The sequence below is a fragment of the Hemitrygon akajei genome, chromosome 6 (genome assembly GCF_048418815.1).
Source record: "Hemitrygon akajei chromosome 6, sHemAka1.3, whole genome shotgun sequence".
NCBI lineage: Eukaryota > Metazoa > Chordata > Chondrichthyes > Myliobatiformes > Dasyatidae > Hemitrygon > Hemitrygon akajei.
In genome coordinates, this window is record NC_133129.1 from 10,156,557 (window position 1) to 10,181,174 (window position 24,618).

The 24,618-nt window shown below is 44.8% G+C and overlaps 2 protein-coding genes across 3 annotated transcripts in view; one reads left to right on the top strand and one right to left on the bottom strand.

The window, feature by feature from the left end:
• The window catches only part of capslb (calcyphosine-like b), a 28,865-nt gene extending 27,251 nt beyond the window's left edge, over positions 1 to 1,614 (bottom strand). For both annotated transcript variants that reach the window (XM_073047851.1, XM_073047850.1), the window contains exon 1: positions 1,584 to 1,614. The gene's annotated coding sequence lies outside the window, so the exon portion shown is untranslated. The remainder of the gene's footprint in view (positions 1 to 1,583) is intronic.
• Positions 1,615 to 4,547: 2,933 nt separating this feature from the next.
• The window catches only part of LOC140728849 (UDP-glucuronosyltransferase 3A1-like), a 58,474-nt gene continuing 38,403 nt past the window's right edge, over positions 4,548 to 24,618 (top strand). Inside the window, exons 1-2 of the mRNA XM_073047853.1 lie at positions 4,548 to 4,679; positions 5,201 to 5,335. Of these exons, the coding sequence (XP_072903954.1) occupies positions 5,242 to 5,335 (94 nt within the window). The 5' untranslated portion in view covers positions 4,548 to 4,679; positions 5,201 to 5,241. The remainder of the gene's footprint in view (positions 4,680 to 5,200; positions 5,336 to 24,618) is intronic.

The following is a 24,618-nucleotide window of genomic DNA, read 5'->3' on the forward strand; positions in this document are numbered from 1 at the left end:
CTTGTCTCCACCTCCCCTCTTCTACCAAGTTCTCAAATACCCCGTCACCTCACAGCACCAATTCCTTTACTAGATTCCTTCAGAATGGTTCCTCATCAATGTCTCACACACCACCCCATGATTTATTGGTCATTGTAAATGCAAGATTGTTTAAGGTTCAAGATTCAAGATAGTAAAATTTTATTTCCAGTACCATCTTCTCCCAAGGTCCTTCTGGATTTAATTTAAGAATTTACGATTGTTTGCTGGTCCAGTGAGAAGGATGGAGTTATCTGGCTTCCATTTAATACACTAAGAGCACTCACGTGAAACACAGAGTCACGAGATAAGGAGGTCTTCAAAATGTCCCTACAACAGGCATTCAGCGCCTCTCTGTCCTTGATGCAAATTTCTACAGACGTACCATGGAGAGCATCACCGTCTGGTATGGAAGTGCAGGAGGTGGGGGGTGCAGGGTACTAAACAGGATGAGAAAAAACTGCAGACAGTTGTAAACTCAGTTAGTTCCATCATGGGCATTAGCCTCCCCAGCATGGAGAATACCTTCTAAAGGCGATGACTCAAATCCATCATTAAGAATCCCCATAATCAAGGACATGCCCTCTTCTCATTGCTACCATCTAGGAGCCTGAAGTCACACATTCAGTGTTTCAGGAACAGTTTCTTCCCCTTGGTCATCCGATTTCTGAATGGACAATGTACACTACCCCAATATTTTTATTTTGCTTTCTTTTAGCACTACTTACTTAAATGAATTTTTAAAATATATTTCTTGTTATTGTTTTTTTTAAAGTACTGTACATGTACTACTGCCACTAAACAACAAATTTCATGATATATGACAGTGATATTAAACCTGATTCTCCTCTGTTTCCGGCACACAGTGAAACAGAGATATTGATGGACTTATTGTACAGTATTTGTGTCTTACAGTGAGTTGCTCCACTTCAAGTGCTTTCCCCACCCACCTTCTGTTCTCTAGGGCAAGGGGTTTCTGCAGGACCCCCAGCTCCATGTATCTGTACAGCTACTTTTGTCCTCTGACCTGGTGTTTGAAAATAAGTAGCTCCTAATTCATCTTAAACAAGCAGGTCTGGTTTTCACAGTGCAGAAGCCACACGATCCTGGCCATTGCCAGTACACTGTGGAGAATTTGGACCTGATGCACTGTCTCTTCCCACAGATGCTGCTTGATTTGTTGTGTGTTCCTGGTTTTATTTCCTCATTGACTCTAGCTCATGGGGACCAACAGGTTGTGAGAGTGTCGGAGGAGAGTTGCCTTACAGATTCCCTTGAAGCTGATGCTGAGGTCTAACCAGAATCAAAACTGAGGGCCAGTGTGCCTCCCCTCTCCCTCCCATCACTCCACTTCTCCCAGCTTCCTCCTCCTCATCCCCACCCTCTCCCAACCCCCTCACCGCTCCCCTTCCCCTCCTACTATTCATGACCCCATCAATCCCTCCGCTCCTTCTTCCCTTCCATCACCACCTACCCCTCTCCCCTTCACTACCTATCTCGCCGCACCTCCTTCCTACACTCTCAATCTCTGCCCCTCTCCCTCTCCCTCTCCCTCTCCAACTCACCTCTGTTTCTTCGTCTTCGGGTTCGGTGATCGGGCCACTAAATTTGGACTCGCCTACAACTATAGCTTATTGGCCAACATTCGCTGTCAATCAATGGTCTCCTATGATGATTGGTATACTAAACCATCAATCACTACAATGAACCCCGCCTTCGGATTGACGGCGTGACTTCGCTGCTATGGAAACGGTCAACCGAGCGGCGGCGGCGCCATTGTCGGGCGCAGGGGGTGTGAGATAAGGGAAGGGCAGTGGCTGGGGGCGGTGGAGGCTTACTGCCCGGGACTGCCCAGGAACTAGAGCCAACATATTTCTATAGCAACTAAAACAATGAACCTTCCCTCGGGAACGTTCCCATGCCAACAGTTAAAGCCAAGTCACGTGAGGCAAAGGAGCCCATGTTAGAATCAGGTTGATTATCACTTACATTAAATGGGGGAGGAAATGAAGGACAGGCAGTTGATGTTGTCTACATCGACTTTAGAAAGGCATTTGACAAGGTCCCACGTGGGAGGTGGGTCAAGAAAGTTTAGTCACTGGGCATTCAGGATCATTGGCTTTGTGGGAGAAGGCAGCGTCTGGTCGTGAAGAGGGTTGTCTCTCTTACTGGAGGTCTGTAATGAGTGTAGTGCCACAGGGATCTGTGCTGGGTCCATTGTTGTTTGTCAGCTATATCAATGATCTGGGTGATAAGGTGGTTCAGTAAATTTGCAGGTGACATCAAGATTGGGGTGCAGTGGACAGCGAGGAAGACTATCAAAGCTTGCAGTAGGATCTGGACCAGATGGAAAAATTGGCAGATTGAATGTAAGGCAGACAAGTGTGAGGTGTTGCACGTTGGGAGGACAAACAAGGGTAGGTTTTACACAGTGAACGGTAAGGCACTGAGGAGTGCAGTCCAACAAAGTGATCTGAAAATTCAGATAAATAATTCTTTGAAAGTTGCATCGCAGGTTAGTAGAGTCATAAAGCTTTTGGCACATTGGCCTTCATAAATCAATGTATTGAGTACAGGAAATGGGATGTTATGCTGAGTTGTATAAGACATTGGTGAGGCTTACTCTGGAGTATAGTGTGTAGTTATAGTCACCTCCCTACAGGAAAGATGTGAGTAAGGTTGAAAGAGAAAATTTACAAGGACTTGAGGACCTGAGTTATAAGGAAAAATTGAATAGGTTAGAACTGACATAGAAAAAGGAAACAAAATAATGAAGGAAAGACAATGCGGAGATTTGATGGAGGTATACAAAATGGTGAGGTGTATGAGGGTAAATGCAAACAGCCCTTCTCTACTGAGGTTGGGTGGGTCACAGATTAAAGGCAAAATGTTTTAGGGCAATATGAAGGGGAACTTCACTCGGAGGGTGATGAGAGTATAGAATGAGCCACCAGCAGAAATGGTGGATGCGGGTTCAATTTCAACATTTGAGAGAATCTTGCATAAGAACGTGGATGGGAGGGCTATGGAGGACAATGGTCCAGCTGCAGGTTGATGGGGCTATCTGGTGTCCAAATGTTTTACATAGAAATCCTAAAAACCCATAGTATAATATAGAATCTGTTAGCGTCCAGATGTTTGATACCGAGACCCTGAGCATCCAAATGTTTGGCATGAACCTCTGGACATCCAATGGTTTGACTTGGATCCTTCCAAATGTACAAATGATATCCATACATTTGATGCAGAAGCCCTAGGCATCCAGCTGCTTGAAATTGAATCCGGGCATCCAGATGTTTCACACAGAAATCCTGTGGATCCAGATGTTTCACACAGAAATCCTGTGCATCCAGATGCTTGACGCAGAAATCCTGTGGATTCAGGTGTTTGACACAGAAATCCTGTGGATCCAGGTGTCTGACACAGAAATCCTGTGGATCCAGATGTTTGACACAGAAGTCCAGGGTGTCCAGATATGGACATGGAAAACCATGACATGTTTTGGGGTGGACGGTCGTTTGAAGTTCCTCCCCACTCCGTGGTTTCCATGGCAATCACCTGCAATAGAAAGGAAGTGATATCACTGACCCTTGAAGTTGACCTTGTGACTTCCCAGACCCACAAATAAAGAGTAGGTGGTGCAGAGGATGACAGAGTGGGAGGGGAGAGAGTGAATAGAATGTCAAACAAGAGAAGATCTGCAGATGCTGGAAATCTGAGCAAAACACACAAAATGCTGCAGGAACTCAGCAGGCCAGGCAGCGTCTAGGGAGAAGAGTACATTTGATGTTTCCGGTGGAAACCCTTCAGCAGGACTAAAGGGTTTTGGCCCGAAAAGTCGACTGTACTCTTTTCCATAGACGCTGCCTGGCTTGCTGAGCTCCCTGGGCATTTTGTGTGTTTTGAGTGAATAGAATATGGTGTCTTCACAATTGTGGGCTCTGGCAATTCTGACAGGAGGGGATACTGGGATTAAACATGGAGATTCCATCTCACTTCAGAATCGGCAGTTTGCCCATCCAGAATTGGTGGGGATGAGGGGCCCTCTTGTCCCACTGGAGAGCTAGTGAAGGTGATCTCACGGTGTTGTTGGGTAGGGTGTTCCAGGGTTCGGACCCAGTGACGGCGTTTAGAAACAGTGCCAGATTTCCAAGTCTGGGCAATAAGTGACTGCGAAGGAGCAGGAATTGAAGTAGAGTGGCTATTTTTCGAGAAGGGAGGTAAAGACAAACCCGGGACCTTCTGGCCAGTGAGCCCGACATCATTCTGAGGGACAAGATCCACGAACAGTTGGGAAGTGGAAGCCTGATCAGGAATAGTGTGTGGGAGGTCATATCTGAAGAATCTTTTGGAGTTTTCGTAGAGGTACCGTAATTGAGGGGATAGACGAAGTGGATGTTGTCTGTATAAAATTTAGTGAGCCCCTTGACGAAGTCCTGCATGTCAGGTGTGGTGAACTACATCTACCCGTCTGGACACGCCTGTCTGCTGACTCCTCCTGTGGCTCCTCCCACAGACCCCGGTATAAAGGCGATTGGGGCACTGCTCCTCCCTCAGTCACGACATGGTCATGCTCCCTTTTCGGTGTTAATTGAAGCCTATCGTTTACTTCCAGTCTGGAGTTATTGATGGTGCAACATCAGGCTGATCTGGAAGATAAGGTGGCATGGGATTCATTGTGGGCGAGTACAGAGTTAAATAGAAGCGGGTGGGGGGATCCTGCAGTCCCACAGCGGATTCCGGAGAGCGCTAGGTGCTGCACCTCTCCGGATCTCTGGAGACGAGGATTCGGGGCACGGCGCCATCCCAGGGATGGGGTTGGGAGCGGGGGCGCCCGTTCCCCATCCCTATATGAACAGGCTGAGGTCGGAGATGTGGGAGGGGAAGTGCTGGGGACTGGGGATAGCGAGCAGATCGCAATTCTGGCCGAGCCCGGAGTCTGAGCTATTCCCCCTCAGCGACCGGTCGGGGGAGGAACAGCCACGGACTCGATCCCAATCCCTCCCTCCGTCGTGTCACCAGGGGTCCGCCTAACTCCAGCGACCCTCCTGGCTCTGCGAATCCGGCTCTTTCCGGCCAGTGCCGCTATCCGGACGCTCCCGAATCTGTTTTCCTTCCTGATCTGAGGCAGTTTGTTTCGTCGCTGAGGTCACTGAATTCTTTCTCAATCTTCACGTCTCAGTTTGGCTTCGGCGGTGGGAAGAGCTTGCCAACGGCTCAGGCATGGAGAACCACAGATTGTTCCTTCCAATGGTGTGCACGCTTGTACTTCTGGCGTCTTCACAGTCGGCTAAAATCCTGATAATCTCTCTGGTCGGTAAGTTAGACCCGGCAGCTCCAGGCTGAATGTTGTTCAATGTACAGTCTCCCCCAAGCCCGCCAACTTCGAGTTTAAACATGATGCCACCACGAGACACAACCTCCCCTCCCCACCCCTACCTGCTTTCTCTCTCCTTAACTCCTTGATCTCACCGCTCCCCATCCCTGACACCTAAAGGTGCGTCTGTTCCCTCAGTGCCATCTGCGGACCTACACAGCCCTTCCATGGTGAGGGCAGCACTCCAGTTAGTGCAATGCTGTACAGTGTCAGTGCCCTGGGGTCAATTCCGTGACTGTCTCTGTCAGCAGGGGTTTCCTCTGAGTCCCCCCCCCCCCCATATTCCAAAGACCATAAGACACAGGAGCGGAATTGGACCTTTTGGCCCATCGAGTCCACTCCCTCATTCCATTGTGACTGACATTATCTCTCTCAACACCACTCTCCTGCCTTCACCTCATAATTTTTGATGCCTATACTAATCAAGAACTTATAAACGTGTTTTAAGCCTGCAAAGCTGTCTGTGACAATTAATTCCACTTTCACCACCCTCTGGCTAAATAAATTTTTCCTCATTTCTGTCCTAAATGGTTTATACCTCAGTTCTGAGGTTGTGTCCGCTGGTCCTGGACTCCTCCACTATAGGAAAAATCCTCTTCCTATCTACTCATTTTAGACCTTTCAACATTGGATAGGTTTCAATGAGATCCCTCCTCATTCTTCTAACATCCAGTTAGTACAGAACCATGAAACACCCCTCATGTTAACACAAAGTACACTGCAGATGCTGCCCGACTTGCTGAGTTCATCCAGCGCTTTTGTACCCCTCGTTAACCCTTTCATTCCTGGGATCATTCTTGAGAACCCTCTCCAATACCAGCACATCTTTTCTGACCAATGCCCTATAAAGCCTCACCAGTACATCCTTGCTTTTGTATTCTAGTCTTCTTGAAACCAGTGCTAACATTGCATTTGGCTTCCTGACCACTGACTCAACCCACAAGTTAACCTCAAATAAGAGAAAATCTGCAGACGCTGGAAATCTGCAAGTTAACCTTTAGGGAATCTTGTATGATGACTCCCAAGTCCGTAAGCACCTCAGATTTTTGAATTTTCTCTCCACTGAGAAAGCAGTGTACGTTTTTATTCCTTCTACCAAAGTGTACACTGTATTCCGTCTGCCTCTTCTTTGCTCATTCACCCAATCTGTCTAAGTGCTTCTCCAGACACCCTGCTTCCTCAACATTATCTGCCCCTCCACCTTTCTTCACATCATCTGCAAACATGGCCACAAAGCCAACAATTCCTTCATCCAAATAATTGACATATAATGTAAAAAGAATTGGTCCCAACATCGACTCCTGCAGAACACCACTGGTCAACAGCAGCCAACTAGAAAGGCCCCCTTTATTCCCACTCTTTGCCTCCTGCCAATCAGCCACTGCTCTTTCCATGCTAGTACCTTTCCTATAAGCAATCTTAAGTGCAGTACCTTGTCAAAGGCCTTCTGAAAATCCAAATAAACAATATCCACTGACTCTCCTTTGTCTATCCTGCCTGTTATTCCCTCAAAGAATTTCAGCAGATTTGTCAGACAAGATTTCCCCTGAGAAAACCAATGCTGACTTTGGCCTCCAAGTACACCAAAATCTCATCCTTACTAATAAACTCCAACATCTTCTAAACCCCTGAAATCAGGCTAACTGGCCTATAATTTCCTTTCTTCTGCCTCCCTCCTTTCTTAAAGAGCGGAGTGACATTTGCAATTTTCCAGTCCTCCAGCACCATTCCAGTATCTGGTGATTATTGAAAGATCATCAATAATGCCTCCACAATCTCTTCAGCTACTTCTGTCAGAACCATGGGGTGTATACCATTTGGTTCAAGTGACTTATCTACCTTCAGACCTTTCATCTTCCCAAGCACCTTATCCGTAGTAACAGCAACAACACTCACTTCTGTGCCCTGACACACTCGTATTTCTGGCATTCTGCTAGTGTCTTCCAGAGTGAAGAGATCTTCACATTTCCTTTTGGCACCAGCAGTGGGAAGAGCCTGCCAATGGCTCAGATAAGGTGAGCCACTGATTGCCCCTTCCAGTCGTATTCACACTGGCACTTCTGGCATCTTCATGCAGAGAATGTACAGGTTAGTTGGTTGATTGGCCACATGGGTGTAAGTGGGCAGCATGGTCTTACTGGGCTATAAGGAAAGTTCAGCCAAAGTTGCCCTACATCCTTCTCTGCTGCATTCACTGCTCCTGAGGTGGTCCTCCCTACAGCATAGAGACCGAGGGAAAACTGGATGACCACTTTGCCCAGCACCTGCCACTCCAGCACGACTACCTCCAGCTCTCCGTTGTATGTCACCTCAACTTCCCTTCCTACTCTCACAGCAAGTGACATGTCTGTCCTCAGCTTGCACTGGGAGTGTGAGCTACAAGCAGAGGTTGATTTCTTTGGAGTGTTGGAAGCTGGAGGGAGACCCAGTTTATATATAGAGTTATGGAAGATGTAATGAAATCAGGTTTATCATCATTGATATATGTCATGAAATTTGTTGTTTTGTGCAGCTCTATAGTGCAATACATAAAAATTATAATAAATATATATAACAAATAAATTATACAAAAAGAGAGTGTAATAGTGTTAATGGACAGTTCAAAAATCTGATATTGGAAGGGATGCTGTTTCTAAAACATTGTGTGCGTCTTCAAGCTCCTGTACGTCCTCCCTGATAGTAGTTATGAGAAGAAAGGAATGTCCTGGAAATACGAGGGTTCTTCGTGATGGATACTACCTTCTTGAGGCACCGGATTTTGAACATGCCCTCGATGGTGGGGAGGGTTGTGCCCATGATGGAGCTGGCTGAGTTTACAACCTTCTACAGCTTTGTCCAATTCTGTGCGTTGGCCCCTCCATACCAGATATTCATGCAACCAGGGTACATAATTGTTAATTGGTTTATTATTGTCACATATAACTACATATAATGGAAAAACTTTGCTTTGCATTCCAAACGTGGGTAAATATTGCTATTACAAAGGAAAAAGTGCCAGGCAAACTCAAAGTTCTTAAGGTGGATAAGTTACCTGGGCCAGATGGACTACATCCCAGAGTCCTGAGAGAGGTTGCTGAAGAGATAACAGATGCATTGGTCATGATCTTCAAGAATCACTTGATTCTGGCATGGTCCCAGAGGACTGGAAGATTGCAAATGTCAATCCACTCTTTAAGAAGGGAGGAAGGCAAAAGAAAGGAAATTATAGGCCAGTTAACCCAAACTCAGTGGTTGGGGAAGTGTTGGAGTCTATTATTAAGGATGAGGTTTTGAGGTACTTGGAGACTAATGATGAAATAAGTCAAATTCAGCATGGTTTCTGGAAAGGGAAATCTTGCCTGAAAAATCTCAAAGGTTTCAAAGGTACATTTAATGTCAGAGAAATGTATACAGTATACATCCTGAAATGCTTTTTCTTCGTAACCATCCACAAAAACAAAAGAATGAACAACAGTTAAATGTTAGAACCCCAAAGTCCCCCCTTCAGCTCCCCCATTCCGCATGTAAGCAACAATCCCCCCCCCCACCGTCCCCCACCAGCAAAAAACAGCATCGGCACCCACCACCGAGCACTCAGGTGTGAGCAAAGCAACAGCAGAGACACAGACTTGCAGTTACCCCAAAGACTTAGCATTTCACCCAGTATACGACATACCACAGGCTCTCTCTCTCCCTAATAAGGGAGGAAAGAGGTGTCTCCATTTTCCCAGCGAGCGGGAAGACATAACAGACAACTCGCTGGTTTACGATGTTAAAAGTCCATTACGTCACTTTTTTCAAGCTCAGTGCCTGAAGATCGCAAAGATCCCGGGTCTCCAGGCGCACAGCAGATATCCCAACTCCCCTGACAACACATGGGTCTCCTGTCATGACATTGACCCTTGATCCGCCCGTCTCCAGAGCCCCGATGTCCTAGGCTTCCGAATCCAAGCCAGACTCTTAGGCTGAGGCCTTGGCGTGCCAAACAATGGCCAGTTATGGAACCCCGACAGCAGGTCCCATTCCCACAAAGAAACGTAGTCAGCATGTAACTCCAGGTCAGGGTCTTCAAAAGGACTCTGAAAGAAAAAATAGAGATACTAAAGATGGAAATAGAGCTGTTTCCGAAGATGCAAGCAAAGGAGTCGCTGATAGGCACTATTAACCCTCCAAAGCTCCACCTTCTTCTAGAATTCTGTTAGAGTTCTTTGAGGAAGTAACAAGCAGGGTGGACAAAGCAGAGGCAGTGGATGCTATTTACTTGGATTTTCAGAAGATGTTTGATAAGATGCCACACATGAGGCTGTTTAACAAGATGAAATCCTATGGCGTTACAATAAAGATACTGGCATGGATAGAGGAATGGCTGACAGGCAGGAGGCAGTGAGTGGGAATAAAAGGGGCCTTTTCTGATTGGCTGCCAGTGACTAGCGGTGTTCCTCAAGGGTCAGTATTGGGGCCGGTACTTTTCACATTGTTTGTCCCTGAGATAGATAATGGAATTGATGGCTTTGTGGATGATATGAAGATAAGTGGAGGGTAGGTAGTGCTGAGGAAGCAATCCCATTGCAGCAGGACAGACAAATTGGAAGAATGGACAAAAAAGTGGCAGATAGAATATAGTGTTGGGAAATGTATGGAAATGCATTTTGGTAAAAGGAGCATTAGGGTGGACTGTTATCTAAATGGGGAAAAGGTTCAAATATCAGAGGTTCAGAGGGACTTAGGAGTCCTCATGCAAGACTCAGAGAAGGTTAATTTACAGGTTGAGTCTGTGGTAAAGAAGGCAGATGCAATGTTGGCATTTATTTCAAGAGGAGTAGAATATAAAAGCAAGGAGATAATGCTGTGCCTTTATAAGACACGGACTTGGCCTCCACCACAGTCTGTGGCAGAGCATTCCACAGATTTAGGCCACACTTGGAGTATTGTTACAGTTTTGGGCCCCATATCTCAGAAAGGATGTGTTGCCTTTGGAGAGAGTCCAGAGGAGGTTCATGAGGATGATTCCAGGAATATAAGGAACATTTGGCAGCTTTGGGTCTGTACTCACTGGAATTTAGAAGTATTCTGAGGGGATCTCATTGAAACCTACCGAATGTTGAAAGGACTAGATGGGGTGAATGTGGAGAGGATGTTTTCTATGGTGGGGGTATCCAGAACTAGAGGGCACAGCCTCAAAATTGAGGGGTGACCCTTTAGAACAGAGGTAAGGAGGAATTGTTTCACCAGTGAGTAGTAAATCTGTGGAATGCTCTGCCTCAGAGTGGGGTGGAGGCCAAGTCCGTGCGTTTATTTAAGGCAGAAGTTGATGATTTGCTGATCGGTCAAGATATCAAAGAATATAGCAAGAAGGTGTTGTGGTTTCTTGAAATAATCAGGAGATGCAGAAGGTTCTTCGAGAAGTTTAAGCCTTTATTTGCAAACAAAAGCGGAGACAATTAATGAGCGTGTCACTAATTGTCCGCCGAGCCCTATATTACTATACTATTACTATTACTATAAAGTGTTCTTTATAGTAATTTTTTATCTTAGTCGCATTAGCATATACTTGTTCTAGTGCCTTGACTGGTCCCCATACCATCACACCACTCCACGATCCCGTCTACCACCGTTATCTCTACATGCTTACTTTCACTGTTAGCTACATTCTCAAGGCATTGATGTGTTCAATAGTACAGAGACAATACAGAGATTTCATTCTGGAAATACGTTGGATACATAGTAAATATAAGGCTGGTTTCTCACTGTTCGCTACTTTCTTAAGGCTAGCTACATTCTTAAGGCACTGATGTGTTCAATAGTACAGAGACAATACAGAGATTTCATTCTGGCTAATAAATTGGATACATAGCAAATAGAAAACACAAGGCTGGTTACATAGTTTTGGTTACAGAGCAAACAATGCAACTTTATTCTCCAATAAAGGCAGGTGTATGGAGTTGAGTGGGATCTGGGATCAGCCATAATGGAATGGTAGAGCAGACTCAATGGGATGAATGGCCTAATTCTGCTCCTATATCTAATATCTAAATATTAAATGCAATAGATGTGATGAGTCAATGTTGAGAGCAGCACACAGTGAGTCACCTCTCTCCAACACCAACTTGGATAGCCAGAGATTTCCCCTGCGCTAAAATGTCAAATATTGGAAGGCAGAGATTTAAGGTGAGGGCCAAAATTTAAAGGAAGTTTGTGAGGCAAGTTATTCTACTCAGAGAGTGGTGGTTCTCTGCAATTCATTAAAGGTCAAGAGTAAATACAGGAGATTCTGTAGATGCTGGAAATCAGGGGATTAAAACAAAAGATTCTATAGATAAAAATAAGCTTTACATGTATCTCATGTACATCGAAACATACAGTGAAATGCCTCATTTGTGTTAACAACCAACACAGTCCAAGGATGTGCTAGGAACAGCCTCCAAGTGTCGCCATAACAACATTGTATGCCCACAACTTACTAACACTAATTTGTACGTCTTTAGGATGCAGGGGAGAACCGGAGCACTTAGAGGAAACCCACATTTTTACAGGGAGAATATACAAACTCCTTACAGACAGTAGCGGGAATTGAACTTCGATCACTGGCTCTGCAAATCATTACACTAATTGCTACAGTGCCACAAGGCGTGGTGGTGGAGAAAAAATACAGTAGTGATGTTTAAGAGGCATTAGACAGGGAATGGAGAAATATGGATCACGTGCAGGCGGAATGGATTAGTTCAAATTAGCATCGTGGTCAGTAGTGAGATTGAGGGCTGAAGGGTCTTTTCCTGGGTGGTACTGTTCTATGCTCCAGAAGTACCAGTAACATTGAAATCTATCTCCTTTACCCACTTTCACACTTCAAGGTAAGTTGATAAATAAGTTCTGTGAGTTGTGCATTACGTTATGAGTTCTTTTCGAATTCATGCTTGCGGCATGATGTCACTGCCAAGATCTTGTTTATCAGTCTCCTCATGGAAGACGTTGCTGGATTTCCCCTTGGGATGGCTGCAGCCCTGTTATGTTGTTTGTGGGGCCCTCATACCACTGAGATTGCTGATCGTATCTGGATTCCTACAAGCTCAAAATTGTCACAGGCACACGTACTCAGGGTATAAATGCCATGAAAATTCACCTTTTACCAGTAGCAGCGCAGTTACATTTCAGACATAAATATACATAATTTTCACAACTTTTCAAGGATCTACAGGTTAGTTGTGGACATGCTATGTTGGTGTCAGAAGTGTGGTAACACTTAGCATTCATTTCGAGAGGACTAGAATACAGAAGCAAAGATGTAACACTGAGGCAATGGTCAGACCACACTTGGAGTATTGTGAGCAGTCGTGAGCCCCTTACCTAAGGAAAGGTGTGCTGGTATTGGAGAGGGTCCAGAAGAGGTTTACAAGAATGATTCCAGGAATGAAAAGGTTAACATATGAGGAGCATTTGATGGCCCTGGGCCTGTATTCTCTCGAGTTTAAAATGAGGGAGGAATCTCATTGAAACCTACTGATTATTGAAAGGTCTGTATAGAGTAGATATGGCGAGGATGTTTTGTACAGTTCTATAGCTCCATTTAATATCAGAGAATGTGTACAATTTGCAACCTGAAATTCTTACTCTACACAGACATCCTTGAAACAGAAGAAAACCCCCAAAGAATGAGTGACAGCAAAATTGTAAGAACCCCAAAACCTCTGCCTCTCTCCCATGCACAGCAAATAGCATCAACTTTCCTCCACTTATTCTAGCATTCTCACCACCCACAATGCCAGCAACAGCAAAGCCTCCAAAGAGAGCCTATGGTCTACAGTACATCAAACAGTTACTGTTCACTCCATCATTTTTGACATCTCTCACACACACACACACACACACACACACACACACACACACACACACACACACACACACACACACACACACACACACACACACACACACACACACACACACACACACACACACACACACACACACACACACACACACACCTGTGGAGGCCAAGTCATTGGGTATATTTAAAGTGGAGGTTGATAGGTTCTTGATTAGCCAGGGTGCCAAAGGTTAGAGGGAGAAGGAGGGAGAGTGGGGTTGAGAGAGAGAGCTAATAAATCAACCATGATGCTCCGCCAGAGCAGACTTGATGGCTTGATTCTGCTCCTGTGTCTTGTGACAAATAAAGCAAATGTGCAGTTGAAGAACCAAATGTGAGCCACTCAAGCAGGGTTTGGTCTCATTCTCAAGTGGGTCAGATACAACAGGAACATAAAGGAGGCCTACAGTCACTGATTGCATATTCTCAGTGGTTCTTAAAGAATGCAGTTTTTCTGACAGTTGGGATGGGATGGGGAAAAGGCTTGTATTTCCTCAGCCCCGTCACCTCCCAAAGAAACTGCAGTCAGGAGAATATTTCTGAACTTGTGTCTCTGTGGTAACAAACAGCATCAGAAGTTGTTGGAGATTGTTTGTTGAGATATCTGATTACTTCCAAGATCAGCTACAGCACTTCTTTCGAAACTCACTCGATTTATAAAACTCCAAACCCTGCTTGTTTCCTGGATCTAATTAATTAATCCCTTTCATAATTTTATGTTTTTTATAAAATTCCCCTCTCATTCTTCTGGATTCCAGTGAGTATAGACCCAGGCAATTCAATCTCTCCCCATTAAAATAACCCCTTTGCCCCCAGAATCATCCTGGTGAACATCCTCTGCGCTACTTCTAAAGCCAGTATATCTCTCCTTAAGTAAGGAGACCAGAACTGCAAACAGTATCCTGTTGTGGCCTTATCAGTACCCAAAAGACACAGGAGCAGAATTAGACCATTCAGCCCTTTGAGTCTACTCCACCACTCCATCATGGCTGATATCAAACTCATTCTCCAGCCTTCTCCCCATAACCTTCGACACCCTGACTAATCAAGAGCTAATCAACCTCCACTTGGCCTCCACAGGCGTCTGTGGCAATGAATTCCACAGATTCACCATCCTCCGGCTAAAGTAGTGTTTCTCTGTGGCCATTCTCCTCAGCAACAAGTATACCCTTTTGGATATTGCTGGGCAGGATGACCTATCAGGGCACAACGACAGCAGCCAGGCCAGTGGCACTGTAGCTGGCTCTGAGGCTCAGCAGAGAAGGGTATGGTCAGGTGGAGTGATCGTGATAGGAGACTCAGTACTTGGAGAGATGGACAGGAGATTCTGTGGCTAAGAAAGAGATGCCAGGATGGTGTGTTGCCTCCCAGGTGCTAGGATCCAGGATGTCTCAGAGGGTCTACAAAAGAGCCTCAAGAATGAGGGTGAGCAGCAAGTGGCCGTGGTGCACGTGGCATGAATGACATGGGTGGAAAGCGGTAAGTGTTCTTGCGCAGTGAGTATAGGGAGTTAGGGGAGAAGCTAAAGAACAGAACCTCCCAGGTATACTCTTAGTACCATGTGCTACTTAGGACAGGAATAGGAAGATAGTACTGATGAATGAGTGGCCAAAGAACTGGTGCAGGGGGCAGGGTTTCAGATGATTGGATCATTGGAATCTCTTCTGGTGAAGCTATGACCTCTGGTTACACCTGAACCCAAGGGAGACCAATACCCTTGTGGGCAGGTTTACTAGAACTGTTGGGGAGGGTTTAAATTTCCAGTGGTCCTATATCTAACAAGTCATAAGGAGGAAAAAGATTAAATATGAAGGTCATTGAGAAGTGATACCAAAGAAGATATCTAAAGGTTTTTCAGATATGTAAAGAATAAAAGAGAGGCAGGAGTGGATATAGGTTCAGTCAATTGTAAGGAAGGCAAAAGCAATGTTAGCATTCACTTCAAGAGGGTTCAAAAACAAAAGCAAACATGTAAAGATACTTACAAGGTATTGGTCAGATTGCACTGGGAGTACTATGACCAGTTTTATCTAAGAAAGGAAGTGCTGACGTTGAAGAGGTTCACGAGAATTAATCCAGGAATAAAATTCAAAGGGAGACCTCCACTTTCCCTGACAACTACTACTGCAAGAAGTACGCCCAGCTGCAGCTTCTAACAATCCACAATAAGGAGTTGGAGCTGGAACTGAATGAACTGTGGATTATTTGGGAGGCTGAGGGGTGATAGGTAGGACATATAAAGAGGTAGTTACAGACAAGGTGCAGGACCCAGGAGACTGGGTGACAGTCAGGAAACAGAAAGGAGTTAAGGAACCAGTGTAATGCATACCTGTGGCCATCCCCCTCAATAACACTTTGGATACTGTTGTAGGGGTTGACCTAACAGAGGAAAGTCACAGTAGTCAGGTCTCTAGCACTGAGTGTGGGTTTGTGACTCAGAAGGGAAGGTGGGGGGTGGTGCAAAGAGGCACACTATGGTGATAGAGGATTTGTTAGTCAGGGGAACAGACAGGAGGCTCTGTGGGTGAAAATGAGATTCCCAGATGGTATGTTGCCTCCCAGGTGCCAGGGTCCAGGATATCTCATCTCAGATCGAGTCCTCAGCATTCCTAAGTGAGAGGGTGAACAGCTAGAAGCCGTGGTCCATGTAGGTACCAATGGCATGGGTAGGATGAGTGACAAGGTTCTGCATAGGGAGTTCAGGGAGTTAGGTGCTAAGTTAAAGGACAGGCCCTCCAGGGTTATGATCTCAGGATTGCTACCCATGCCAGGTGCCAGTGAGGACAGAACTAGGAAGATTATACAGTTTAACACGTGGATAATGAGCTGGTGTAGGAGGGTGGCCATAAGATTTTTGGATCATTGGGCTCTTTTCCAGGGAAGATGAGACCTGTACAGAAGGTACAGTTTGTACCTGAACTGGATGGGGACTAATATCATAGCAGGAAGGTTTGTTAATGCTGCACAGTGGGGTTTGAACAAGATTTGCAGTGGGATAGGAACCAGAGTGCCAGACAGTTAGTGGTGAGGTTGTGGAGGAAGATGTTGGTAAGACCAACATTAGGAATCAAAGTTAGGAATCAAAAGGTTAAGTATAGTGTGACTAGTGTCCTGAGCTGCCTCTGTTTCAATGCAAGAAGTGTCGTAGGAAAGGAGGTTGATAGAGCTGAAGATGAGGTAACTGGTTTACAAACAGAGGCAATGTGAGGAGAGGCTGTTGATAGGGCAAAATTGCAGTCAACAGGATGAGTTGCAATGTAAAAGGTGGACAAGATTGTAAAGGGTGAAGACAGGACTGAAGGTGCAGTATACGGAATAAGGTAGGTGAACTTGAGGCACAGTTGCAGATTGGCATGTATGATGTTGTAGGCATCACTGAATCATGGCTGAAAGAAGATTATAGCTGGAAGCTTAATGTCCAAGGATACACATTGTATCGAAGGGACAGGCAGGAGGGCAGAGAGGGTGGCATTGCTCAGCTTGTTTAAAAAAATGAAATCAGATCATTAGAAAGAACTGATATAGGGCTGGAAGGTGTTGAATCATTGTGGATGGAGCTAAGGAACTGAAAGTGTAAAAAGACCCTTATGGGAGCTGTATACTGACCCCAAACAGTAGTAAAGTTGTGGGCTACAAATTACGACGAGGAATTTCAACATGTAGCTGGATTGGAAAAACTCAGTTTGGTGCTGATTTCTAGAGTGCCAATGAGATGGCTTTTTAGAACGGTTCGTGGTTGAGCCCATGAGAGCTATTTTGGATTGGGTGTTGTGCAATTAACTGGAATTGATTAGAGAGCTTAAGGTAAAAGAGACAGAGAAGTTATGGTCGGGTACAGGAATCATGATGTACAAAGTCTGTAATAAATCTAGTCAAGAAGAAAAGGAAAGCCTACAAAAGGTTCAGAGAGCTAGGTAGTGTTAGAGATCTGGAAGATTATAAGCCCCCAGTCCTCGGGGTCACGTTGGCGGGGGCATTGTAGTGCGCTCGGCAGAGGATGGGGCTCAGAGAGGCTGTGCCGGAGGGGATGGTCGGATGCTCGGAGGTTCAACGGACTCAGCGTCGGCTCGGTCAGGGCGCTTTCACTGTGTGCTGCGTCTGCGATGCTGGGTCCGGAGCCATGGAAGTCCATAGCGGGGGTATTCCCTTCTGCCGCCTGCATGGAATGACGAGTCTATCGGGACACTGAGGACTTGTGAAAACTGTGTGGTGGTTTCTTTCGAACATAGTCTTTTAACATCTTTGGACTATTTTTACTGTGCCCATGGTCTTTTTTTTTATCAATTATGGTATTGTCTGCACTGTTGTAACTATATGTAACTATGTGGTTTTGTGTAGGTCTTGTAGCTTTAGTAGTTGGTCGTAGAGTTGGTCTCCTGACTTGGTGTGTCTGGGTAGTCTTGTTTTGTCTGGTGGATTTGGAGCTCCTTTCTGGGGAATGCGTTAAGACAGTAGCGTGATATTAATACGCAGCAGCCTCTCCGGACTCTGGATTTGGGGATTACCAAATGTTACATGGATTTTCTGGTGTAGTCTATTTTGTCATGTGCTTTTGTGATATCATTCTGGAGGAACGTTGTCTCATTTTTTAACTGCATTGCATTTGTGGTTTCTAAATGACAATAAACTGAAACTGAACTGACTAATAGGAAGGAGTTTAAGAAGGAAATTAGGAGAGCCAGAAGGGGCCATGAGAAGGCCTTGGCAGGCAGGATTAAGGAAAACCCCAAGGCATTCTACAAGTATGTGAAGAGCAAGAGGATAAGACGTGAAAGAATAGGAATTATCAAGTGTGACAGTGGATAAGTGTACATGGAACCGGACGAAATAGCAGAGGTACTTAATGAATATTTTACTTCAGTATTCACTATGGAAAAGGATCTTGGTGATTGTAGTGATGACTTTCAGCAGACTGAATAGCTTGAGCATGTAGATATTAAGAAAGGATTTGCTGGAGCTTTTGGAAAGCATCAAGTTGGATAAGTCGCCGGGACCAGATGAGATGTACCCAGGCTACTGTGGGAGGTGAGGGAGGAGATTAAACACATTGACTAAACACATTGCTGAAGGAAGATCAGTAGATGTAGTATATATGGATTTCAGCAAGGCATTTGATAAGATACCCCATGTAAGGCTTATTGAGAAAGTAAGGAGACATGGGATCCAAGGGGACATTGCTTTGTGGATCCAGAAATGGCTTGTCCAGAGAAGGCAAAGAGTGTTTCTAGACGGGTCATATTCTGCATGGAGGTCGGTCACTAGTGGGGTGCCTCAGGGATCTGTTCTGGGACCCTTACTCTTCGTGATTTTTTTATAAATGACCTGGATGAGGAAGTGGAGGGAAGGGTTAGTAAGTTTGCTGATGACTCAAAGGTTGGGGGTGTTGTGGATAGTGTGGAGGGCTGTCAGAGGTTACAGCGGGACATTGATAGGATCCAAAACTGGGCTGAGAAGTGGCAGATGGAGTTCAACCCAGATAAGTGTGAAGTGGTTCATTTTGGTAGAAGAAATATGATGGCAGAATATAGTATCAATGGTAAGTCTCTTGGCAGTGTGGAGGATCAGAGGGATCTTGGGCTCCGAGTCCATAGTATGCTCAAAGCAGCTGCACAGGTTGGCTCAGTGGTTAAGAAGGTGTACGGTGTGTTGGCCTTCATCAATCATGGAATTGAATTTAGGAACCGAGAGGTAATGTTGCAGCTATGTAGGACCCTGTGCTCAGTTCTGGTTGCCTCACTACAGGAAGGACATGGAAACCATAGAAAGGGTGCAGAGGAGATTTACAAGGATGTTGTCTGGATTGGGGAGCATGGCTTATGAGAATAGGTTGAGTGAACTTGGCCTTTTCTCCTTGGAGCGACGGAGGATGAGAGGTGACCTGATAGAGGTGTATAAGATGATGAGAGGCATTGATCATGTGGATAGTCAGAAGCTTTTTCCCAGGGCTGAAATGGGTGCCACAAGAGGACGCAAGTTTTAAGATGCTGGGGAGTAGGTACAGAGGAGATGTCAGGGATAAGTTTTTACTCAGAGAGTGGTGAGTGTGTGGAATGAGCTGCCAGCAACGGTAGTGGAGGCGGATATGATAGGGTCTTTTAAAAGACTTTTGGATAGGTACGTGGAGCTTAGAAAAATAAAGGGCTATGGGTAAGCCTAGTAATTTCTAAGGTAGGGACATGTTCAGCACAACTTTGTGGGCTGAAGGGCCTGTATTGTGCTGTAGGTTTTCTATGGTTTTTAAAAATGTTTCGATGAACCTTTAGGGGCAGTGAACATAATGTGATAGAATTCACCCTGACATTTGAGATGGATCAGTATTGCAGTGGAGTAAATGTAATTGCAGAGACATTACAAAGAACACTGGCAGGGATGACATCAGAGCAACAATGGTTGGAATTTCTGGAAGCAATTTGGAAGGCACAGGATATGTACATCACAAAGAGAAAGAAGTATTCTAAAGTTAAGTTGACACAACTGTGGCTGACAAGAGAAGTCAAAGCCAACATACAAGCCAAAGAGAGGGCATGTAATAGAGCAAAATTTGTGGGAAGCTTATAAAAACTAACGGAAGACAACTAAAAAAAGTCATTAAGAAAGTAATACTTTTGTATTCCATCTAGCCAGTAATATGCAAGAAGATACCAAAAGTTTCTTCAGATACATAAAGTGTAAAACAGAGGTGAATGTGGATATTTGACCACTGGAAAATGATGCTGGAGAGGTAGTACTGGGGGTCAAGGAAATTGGTGGATGAACTGAATAAGTATTTTGCATCATTCTTCACTGTGGAAGACACTGGCAGTATGGTGGAAGTTTCAGGTGTCAGGGGACATGAAGTGCTTGAACTTGACATAACTAGAGAGAAGGTTCTTGAGAAACTGAAAGGTCTCTAGGTAGATAAGTAACCTGGGCCAGGTGGCGTGCACCCAGGGTTCTGAAAGAGGTGGTTGAAGAGATTATGGAGGCATTAGTAGTGATCTTTCAAGAATCACCAGATTCTGGGATGGATCCAGAAGACTGGAAAATTGCAAAAATCACTCCACACTTCAAGAAGGGAGAGAGGCAGAAGAAAGGAAACTATAGGCCAGTTAGTCTGACCTCAGTGGTTGGGAAGATGCTGGAGTCAATCGTCAAGAACGAGGCCTCAGGGTTGCTGGAGGCACATGATAAAATAGTCCAAAGGCAGCATGATTTCCAAAAGTGAAAACCTTGCCTGACAAATCTCTTTGAATTATTTGATGAAAAAACAAGCAGGATAGATAAAGGAGAATCAGTTGAAGTTATGTGCTTGGATTTTCAGAAAGCCTTTGAGCAGATGCCCAACATGAGGCTGCTTAAGAAGCTACCAGTCCATGGCATTACAGGAGAGATTCTAGCATGGATAAAGCAGTGGCTGACTGGCAAGAGTGGGAATAAAGGGAGCCTGTTCTGGTTGGCTATTGGTGACTAGTGGTGTTCCACAGGGATCTGTGGAAGACCAGTTCTTTTTACACTATATGTCAATGATTTGGATGATAGAATTGATGGCTTTGTTGCAATGTTTGCAGACGATATGGAGATTGGTGGAGAGGCAGGTAGTTTTGAGGAAGTAGACTACAGGAGGACTTAGACAGATTAGGAGAATGGGCAGGGAAGGAGCAGATGTAATATGGTCATGCACTTTGGTAGAAGTGAAAGAGTTGACTATTTTCTAAAAGAGAAAATACAAAAAATTGAGGTGCAAAGGTACTTGGGAGTTCTTGTGCAGGATTCCCTAAAGACTAATTTGCAAGTGGGCAAAGCAAATGTGATGTTAGCATTCATTTCAAGGGGACTGGAATATAAAAACAAAGATGTAATGTTGATACTTTATAAAGCACTGGTGAGGCCTCACTTGTGAGCAGTTTTGGGTCCCTTATCTTGGAAAGGAGGTGCTAAAAGTGGAGAAAGTACAAAGGAGGTTCACGGAAATGATTCCAGGATTGAATGGCATGTCATATGAAGAACGTTTGATGGCTCTGGGCCTGTATTCACTAGAATTCAGAAGAATGAGGGGTGGCCTCATTAAAACCTAGCAAATCTAAAAGAGTGGATGTGGAGAGAATGCTTCCTATGATGGGAGAGTCTAAGACCAGAGGATACCGCCTCAGAATAGAGGGGCAACCTTTTAGAACAGAGATAAGGAGCAATTTCATTCGCCAGAGAGTGGTGAATCTGTGGAATTCTTTGCCACAGGCAGTTGTGGAGGCCAAGTCTTTATATATATTTAAGGCAGAGATTTATAGATTCTTGCTTGGTCAGGGCATGAATGGATACAAAGAGAAGGCAAGAGACTGGGGCTGAGAGGAAAATTTGGTCAGCCATGATTTAATGGCAGAGCAGATTTGATGGGCTAAATGGCCTGATTCTGCTCCTATATCTTATGGTCTTATGGTTAATGTGTGAGGAGGGTTTGATGGCTCTGGGCCTGTACATAAAAGTTCAAAATAAATTTATTTTCGAAGTTCATATTTGTCACCATATACAACCCTGAAATTTGCTTTCTTACAGGCATACTCACTAAGTCCAAGAACAATAATAGAATCAATGAAATGCCGCACCCCACAGGGCGGACTAACAAGCAATACGCAAAAGATAACTTTTGTGTCTGTACAACTGCATATCAATTAAATAAAAGCACTCATACGGGAGGTGAGGTTAGCTCATGTATTCACGTTGCAGAGCGAGAGCGAGTTAGACAGTGAGGAGACAGAGAGAGCAGATTGATGCACATGCATAGCTACTAGTCCGTAATCATTGCGCTAAAAGAAAGAGATCCATACATTACACTTCTTCCCCCTTCAGATTAATTTGCCAAAAAACCATATGTGTAACAAAGCATTCAATTTCCCTTTAACAGACCATATTCAAATCAACATGCTTTCACAATAACAGTTCATAACTAACTTCACGATACTAAAGATTCAGTTTTTTGGGTGGTGCTCTGTTTCTTCTCGGGATAGCACCCCTGGACCTGTGGAGTGGTATCAGGTTTGGTAGGTGTCTTGTCAAAGACAACTTTCTCTGCCTCCAGTATCACATTGCTGTTGGTGACATGATCATTACTGAGAGGCAAGTTTGGTCTTGTTGGATGCTGTCAACTCAGCCATGTTCTTCGGCTGACCATCCAGTATCTGGTCCACATGACATCTCCATGTATGATCTCCAACATCCACTGTGTACATTGGTGGTCCAGATCTTGTAGCTATCCTACTGTACGTCCACTTGCCTTCTCAGTAATCATGTGCTAGGACTTCCTGTCCAGCCTCGAAGTTCCTTGCTGATTCACTTGGCAACTGGCTGAACTGGTTATTCTGCACTTCCCTCCGCAGATCCGGTTTCAGGAGGTCTGTGCGAGATCTCAGATTCCTGCTCATGAACGGCATTGCAGATGTTTAATTTTTTGTTGCATGAACAGAGTTCCGATACTCTTAAAGGAAATTGTCCACCTTGTGCTGTAGAGAAATGTTCTTAAGACCATAAGATATAGGAGCAGAATTAGGCCATTCAGCCCATTGGGTTTGCTCTGCCATTCAATCATGGGCTGATTCAATTCTTCCAGTCATTCCCACTCCCTGCCTTCACCCCATACCCTTTGATGCCCTGGCTAATCAAGAACTGATCTATCTCTGTCTTAAATACACTTAGTGACTTGGTTTCTACAGCTGCTCTTGGAAACAAATTTCACAGATTTACCACCCTCTGACTAAAGTAATTTCTCCGCATCTCTGTTCTAAATGGACGTCCTTTAATCCTGAAGTCGTGCCCTCTTGTCCTAGACTCCCCTACCATGAGAGATAACTTTGCCATATCTAATCTGTTCAGGTCTTTAAACATACGTAATGTTTCTATGAGATCTCCTCTCATTCTCCTGAACTCCAGGGAATACAGCCCAAGAGCTGCCAGACGTTCCACATACGGTGACCCTTTCATTCCTGGAATCATTCTCTGAATCTTCTCCAATGTCAGTATATCCTTTCTAAAATAAGGAGGTCAAAATTGCACACAATACTCCAAGTGTGGTCTCACAAGTACCTTAGAAAGCCTCAACATCACATCCCTGTTGTTATATTCTTTACTTCTAGAAATGAATGCCAACATTGCATTTGCCTTCTTCACAACCGACTCAACCTGGAGGTTAACCTTTAGGGTATCTTGCACCAGGACTCCCAAGTCCCTTTGCATCTCTGAATTTTGAATTCTCTCCCCATCTAAATAATAGTCTGCCTGTTTATTTCTTCCACCTGTTACGAAACCCCGTAACCAGGTAACTTACCAGCAAAGATAGATGGATCAGCTGAGTCGGATGCTACTATTTTCAAACGTTTTATTCAACAAGGGCACAAACGTATGGTTAATACAAAACATTCAGATCATACACGTCGTCAAAACTCAATCTAAAACACCGGTGTAACCATAATCAATCAGAAATAAGCTCTACAGTTGTCTAGGGGGTAATACTGAGTCCAACGGAAATATAAAGAGTCACTCAGAAGTTTGCAGGCTTTTCCTTTCTGGGAACCCGCTGGGGTTTTCACGTTGTAGAGAGAGAGAGAGATGATTTAGAAAAGATGAACACTTGCCCATCGTCTTGGCAGAGCAAATCCTTGGAATCAGGGGAGCAGACTTCCCCGTTGTTATTTAAAAGCAGTCTTTCGTTGGTTTTAGCCACAGATTCAAATTCGGAATCTAACGCACGTGGCTTCCTTCAAAATGGCGTCCCGCTCCCACGGGAATCGATATCGTGTTTCCTTGGTGTCTCCTGGGTGCGTCTGAGGGTTCTCCCCCCTCAGACCCGCCTTTATACTTCTTCACGGGATCGCAGGTGTCAATTAAGTTGCAGGTAATGCGATCTCTCTCTCAACCAGCCCACTTTGCCCGAGGGCTTTTCACGTGGTCTCCATGAGACAATAGTCAATGTCACCTTCATTCTGCTTCTTGGGAGAACATGGTCTCTCTCTCTTTTTGGGTCAGTTGACCCCCCCTTAACTAGGGTTCTTGTGATTCTCACAAAGGAGGGGGCCAACGGCATAACACACCTAAGTGCATGACCACACACGTTCCAACATTGTATTTCATTTGCCACTTCTTTGCCCATTCCTGTAAACTAAGTCTCTCTGCAGGCTCTCTATTTCCTCACCACTACCTGCCTCTCCACCGTTCTTTGTATCATTGGCAAACTTAAGGACAAATCCATTAATACCATTGTCCAAATCATTGACATACATCGTAAAAAGCAACGGTCCCAACACCGACCTCTGTGGAACTCCACTGGTAACTGGCAGCCAGCCAGAATAGGATCCCTTTATTCCCACTCTCTGTTTTCTGCCGACCAGCCAATGCTCCACCCATGCTGGTAACT